General features: G+C 46.0%; 1 protein-coding gene across 1 annotated transcript; it reads left to right on the top strand.

The window, feature by feature from the left end:
* Positions 1-1497: 1497 nt before the first annotated feature.
* On the top strand, positions 1498-4842 carry LOC126686234 (uncharacterized; the record flags this gene model as incomplete). Its single annotated transcript, XM_050380279.1, has 5 exons — positions 1498-2037; positions 2239-2539; positions 2792-3078; positions 3151-3525; positions 3733-4842. Coding segments are annotated over 5 exons (2613 nt in total), but the record flags the coding sequence as incomplete, so codon positions are not given.
* Positions 4843-6006: the final 1164 nt, after the last annotated feature.

The following is a 6006-nucleotide window of genomic DNA, read 5'->3' as shown; positions in this document are numbered from 1 at the left end:
GGACGTGGTCGAGGTGGAGGTGCTGGCAGAGGTAGAGGTGCTGGTAGGGGCAGAGGAGCTGGTGCTGGTAGAGGTGGAGCTAGAGGACGCGGTGCAGCAGGTGTTCAGGCACCGAATGTGCAGCAGGCACCAGAGGTGCAACAAGCACCAAATATGCAAGCGTTCGACTTCACTACCTTCTTGGCTGGCGTCGTCGAGATGCAGAACAATCAGGCTCTACTGCAGAATCAGTGTAATATACTGGGTCAGTTAGCGCAGCAACAGCAACCTCAGGTTGGTGCTGTAGCTGGTATTGGTGGACTTGCTGGTGTCGGTCATATTCCAACGGACAGAGAGTTGGTGATGACCTACTTGAAGTTGAATCCGACTTCTTTTGATAGTACCGGGGATGCTCTTGACTTTTTGGAGGAATTTGAGTACAACAGTCAGAGGATTCAAGCTTCTGATCGTCAATCAGTGATGCTTGTGGAGATGTCGCTGAAGGGTCCAGCTAAGGACTGGTATCGTGATAACATCAGGCCAGTTATGGATACTTTGTCTTGGGCTGATTTTGTGATCAGGTTCAGAGGTTACTATCTACCCTTCTCTGTTACTGAGAGTTTCAGAGAAAAGCTGCTAAATTTGAAGAAGGGGGATAGATCAGTGACAGACTACACTACTGAGTTTGTACGTTTGGGGCGGTTTGCTACAGATCTTCAGGGTGATCAAGAGCGAGTGAACGACCGTTATGTTAGGGGTTTAGGCTCGGAGTTTCTCCCTTTGCTGATAGGGACAAACATGGAGTTTGCCCGGTTAGTGGATAGTGCGCGACGGATGGAGAATTCGATGGTTCAGTTTGGAACGATCTCTGACCCTTTCCAGAATCAAAAGGGAAAGAGTGACGTTCCTAGTGGGGGGCAGCAGGCCCCAGTGCAGCATGGTAGTGGGAACTACTACAGTGGCTCTTCTCAGGCCAACAGGGGGAGTCGACGGACTCACAACAAAGGGAGGCATAGTGCCAGGAGTGCTCCGTACAGTTCCAGTAGCAGTGGGAGCAACCGTGGTTCAGGACGCGGGTACAGTGGTGGATCGAACATTCCGTTCTGCCAGAATTGCAGACGCAGGCACTTTGGTCAGTGTCAGTTAGCTCCTGGAGGTTGTTTTACTTGCGGCCAGCCGGGTCATTTTTCTAGGGAGTGTCCGACATCTGGGCAGCAGATGTCTAACTCCAGTGTGGCGCAGTCATCTTATCAGCAGCAGAGACCTGCGTTTACACAGTCTGTAGGGTACTCTCAACCTGCAGCATCTTTTGGTGGCCAGCGGGGCCGTGGTTCTGGTGGCAGAGGTTTTGGTGGCCGTGGTAACGGCGGTAGAGGTTCCAACGGTTATGGTACTGGACAGAGTTCACAGCAGCAGCCGCAGGGTCAGGCCAGAGTGTTCGCACTTACTCCTCAGGATGCGCGTGCATCAAATGCTGTGGTGCAAGGTACCATTCCGATTTCTTCTATAGATGCTTTAGTGTTATTTGATGCGGGTGCAACCCATTCGTTTGTATCTACATGTTTTGCTGGGAAATTGGGTATGGCACCATCTGTTTTAAGTGAACCTCTAGCTGTGTCTACACCTATGTCTGAAGGTGTAGTAGTAGACGTTGTTTATTCTTCCTGTCCTGTGGTTATTCAGGGTAGAGAATTATGTGCTGATTTGATTGTACTTGACATTCTTTCTTTTGATGTTATCTTGGGGATGGACTGGTTGTCACGCCACTTTGCTTCTATTGACTGTCGAGGGAAGTCAGTCGAGTTCAGGATTCCAGGTGATCTACCTTTTTCCTTTCAGGGAGAAAAGGCAGAGACACCTAAGAATCTGATTTCCGCCATCAAGGCGAAGCGGATGTTAGGCAAGGGTTGCCAGGGTTTTCTTGCTGTGGTTCGTGATTTGGAGACTAGTAGTGGTGATATGCATAGTGTTCCGATAGTGAATGAGTTCACTGATGTGTTTCCAGAGGAATTGCCTGGATTACCACCTGATCGTGATATTGAGTTTTGCATTGATGTGGTTTCTGGTACAGCTCCGATTTCGATACCGCCGTATCGGATGGCTCCTGCAGAGCTGAAGGAGTTGAAGGACCAGTTACAAGAGTTGTTGGATAGCGGGTTCATCAGACCGAGTACTTCTCCGTGGGGTGCTCCAGTTCTGTTTGTAAAGAAGAAAGACGGTTCCTTTTGGCTGTGTATCGACTACAGACAGTTGAATAAGGCTACTGTCAAGAACAGATATCCTCTTCCTCGCATCGATGATCTGTTTGACCAGTTGCAGGGTGCGAAGTGTTTTTCCAAGATTGATTTGAGGTCTGGGTATCATCAGCTTCGGATCCGTGATGCAGATGTGCCTAAGACTGCTTTTCGGACTCGTTATGGACATTTTGAGTTTCTGGTTATGTCCTTTGGTCTGACGAACGCACCAGCAGCGTTTATGGATATGATGAACAGAGTGTTCAAGCCGTTTTTGGATCAATTTGTGATCGTCTTCATTGATGACATATTGATCTATTCTCGGAGTGAGGAGGAGCATGCTTATCATTTGAGGACTATACTACAGACGTTGCGTGAGCATCAGTTGTACGCTAAGTTCTCAAAATGTGAGTTCTGGTTGGATCAGGTTACATTTCTAGGACACGTGGTGTCGAAAGATGGGATCAAGGTTGATCCGAAGAAGATTGAGGCGGTTATGGATTGGCAGAGGCCAAGGTCAGTTACCGAGATCAGAAGTTTTCTGGGTTTAGCTGGCTACTATCGTAGGTTCGTACAAGATTTCTCCAGAATATCTGCACCTTTGACTAAACTGACACAGAAGGGTGTCAAGTTTGAGTGGACTGACAAGTGCGAGGCGAGATTTGAGAAGCTTAAGGAGATTTTGACTACAGCTCCGGTTTTGGCATTGCCTTCTGGCATTGACGGTTTCACAGTGTATTGTGATGCGTCTCGGATTGGTTTGGGTTGCGTTCTGATGCAACATGGACAGGTGATTGCCTATGCTTCCAGACAGTTGAAGAAGCATGAGGTAAATTACCCTACTCATGATTTAGAGTTGGCAGCTGTGGTTTTTGCGCTAAAAATCTGGAGGCATTATTTGTATGGTGCTACTTGTGAGATTTTCACTGATCATAAGAGTCTGAAGTATATCTTTGATCAGAGAGAATTGAACTTGAGACAGAGGAGGTGGATAGAGTTGCTGAAAGACTACGACTGTACTATTCAGTACCACCCTGGTAAGGCTAATGTGGTAGCCGATGCGCTGAGTCGCAAGTCTTCGGGCAGCTTGGCTCATATTTCGGAAATTGGGCGTAGACCCATGGTGAGAGAGTGGCACAGTTTGATAGCTTCGGGCTATGGTTTTCAGATTTCTCAGACTGGTTGTTTGTTAGCACAGTTGCAAGTGCAACCCGTTTTGATTGATCGGATCAAAGCTGTACAAGCTGAGGATCCACAGTTGAAGCGGATTATTGAGGAGGTTCAGCAGGACAGTAATTCTGAGTTTACTTTTGTGGATGGATTTCTGAGACATGGTTCGAGATTGTGTGTTCCGGATTCAGATGGTTTGAGAGACCAGATTCTGGAAGAAGCGCACAAGTCTGCTTATAGTGTTCATCCGGGTTCTACTAAGATGTACCATGATCTTAAGGGTACCTACTGGTGGAGCGGGATGAAGAAGGATGTCGCTGAGTATGTTTCTAAGTGCCTGACTTGTCAGCAGGTGAAGCTGGAGCATCAGAGACCTTTTGGCTATCTGCAACCACTACCTATTCCAGAATGGAAGTGGGAGCGGATTGCTATGGATTTTGTTGTTGGTTTACCACGTACTCGACAGGGGTACGATTCCATCTGGGTGATAGTTGACCGTATGACCAAGTCAGCTCATTTCCTACCGATCAAGGTTTCGTATACTGCTTCGAGGTTGGCTCAGTTGTACATCGACAGGATTGTCAGTTTGCATGGTGTACCGGTTTCTATTGTTTCAGACAGAGGTTCTGTGTTTACTTCAAGGTTCTGGAAAGCGTTACAGGAATCCTTGGGTTCTCGGTTGGATTTCAGTACAGCTTTTCATCCTCAGACTGACGGTCAGTCTGAGAGGACTATTCAGACGTTGGAGGATATGCTCAGGATGTGTGTTCTTGATTTTCGGGGTAGCTGGGATACTCAATTGCCGTTGATTGAGTTTTCTTATAACAACAGTTACCACGCGAGTATCGAGATGGCGCCGTATGAGGCTTTGTACGGGCGCAAGTGTAGATCTCCTATCTGTTGGGAGGAGGTCGGAGAGCGTAAACTCTCGGGAGCGGAGATTATTCAGATTACCTCAGAGAAGGTACCGTTGATCAAACGGAGGTTAGAGACTGCTTTTAGTCGGCATAAGAGTTATGCTGATCCGAAGAGGAAAGACATTGAGTTTCATGTTGGTGATTTCGTGTTTCTTCGGGTTTCGCCTATGAAGGGCGTGGTTCGTTTTGGTGTCAAGGGGAAATTGGCACCGAGGTATATTGGTCCTTATGAGATTTCGGAGAGGATTGGAGCTGTGGCTTATCGTCTGGTTCTACCGCCAGACATGTCGTTAGTACATCCTGTGTTTCACGTTTCTATGTTGAGAAAGTGCGTTTCTGATACTTCGCACGTGATTGTGCCTCAGAGTGTCGAGATTGACCAGGAGCTGTCCTATGAAGAACAGCCAGTTGAGATTGTTGATACGCAGGTGCGTAAATTACGGAACAAGGAGATTCCGATGGTCAAAGTTCTCTGGCGCAATCATTCTGTAGAGGAGTGTACTTGGGAGACCGAGTCGGATATGCGTAATCGCTATCCTTTTCTATTTCCGTGAGGTACGATATCTTGATTTCTGTGACTTTTATGATTTTTACTTGTGTTACGTGTTATTCTAATGGTAATTGCTTATCGTGTTAAATTCGAGGACGAATTTTTAATTAGTTGGGGAGAATGTAATATCCCGTAAAATTTTGAATTTATTTTGTTAATTTCCGACGTGGTTCCGGATGTGTTTTGAGGGGTATTTGAAGTTTCGTAGATTTTCGTGGTTCGATTCGTTTTGGTTCGTTTTTTTTTTTAAAAAAAAAAGATTTTTCTTCTTTGGTTTGTGGTTCAACCGTAGTGGTTGAACCACTTCCGTTTGACTCAGGTCTCAATCGAGACCTGAGGAAAAACGTTGGTTCTCGTTCGAGAATCCAAGGATTCTCGAACGAGAATCCATTGGTAGGCCTGGTCTCGTTCGAGACCAGGCCATTCTCGAACGGGAATCAGGCCTGAAGGGCCATTCCCGTTCGAGAACCATTTGTTCCCGTGGACCCTTTCGTTTGGACCACTTCGAACTCGTTTACGGCTCACTTCCCTACGTTATTTTAAGTCGATTTCTTCATAGAAAACCTAGATCACACTGCAATCTAACCCTAGCCACTCTCCTTTCGTTCTTTCGCTGATTATCGAATCCGTAATCATCCTCCAAAGTTGCTGTTCAGTAAGTGTTCATTATTCCTTTGATTTTCAGATTTTGTTTTGAAACGGCATTACGTAATTTGAGTCGTTCTCATTCGTTTCTAGGTCGAAATCAAAACTGTTTGATCTCAGACGTTCTAGACTCAATTCCCTACGTTTCCCTACCTCAGTTTTTGCTAAACGGTACGTAATCGATCCCGTTTCAATCGCCGTACGGTTATCGTTTTGAGTTCGGCATATTTCTGTTTTGGTTTTGTGGGTTCTGCCGAACCATTTTGTTTTCCTTTGGCCATGGATTTGATTGTTTGGCTTATAGATCTCTAGGGTTATTTGTTAGTTTATGATTTCATGGAGTTATCAATCCATTTTCCACTTTCGTGTTGAGAGTTGGAGTCGGCAGTTAACGTTGTGGTTTGATTCTTCGTGTTAAATGATTATGGGTGTGTAGCATTTGTGTTATGTTGATTTGGATTGATTTATGGCTATTAGGTTGCTTTGGTTTTGATAAGATTGATGAATGAAC

Source organism: Mercurialis annua, linkage group LG6 (genome assembly GCF_937616625.2).
Source record: "Mercurialis annua linkage group LG6, ddMerAnnu1.2, whole genome shotgun sequence".
In the NCBI taxonomy this organism is placed as follows: Eukaryota; Viridiplantae; Streptophyta; class Magnoliopsida; order Malpighiales; family Euphorbiaceae; genus Mercurialis; species Mercurialis annua.
Note: the sequence above shows the minus strand (reverse complement) of the source record. Positions and strands in the feature narration are given on the sequence as shown.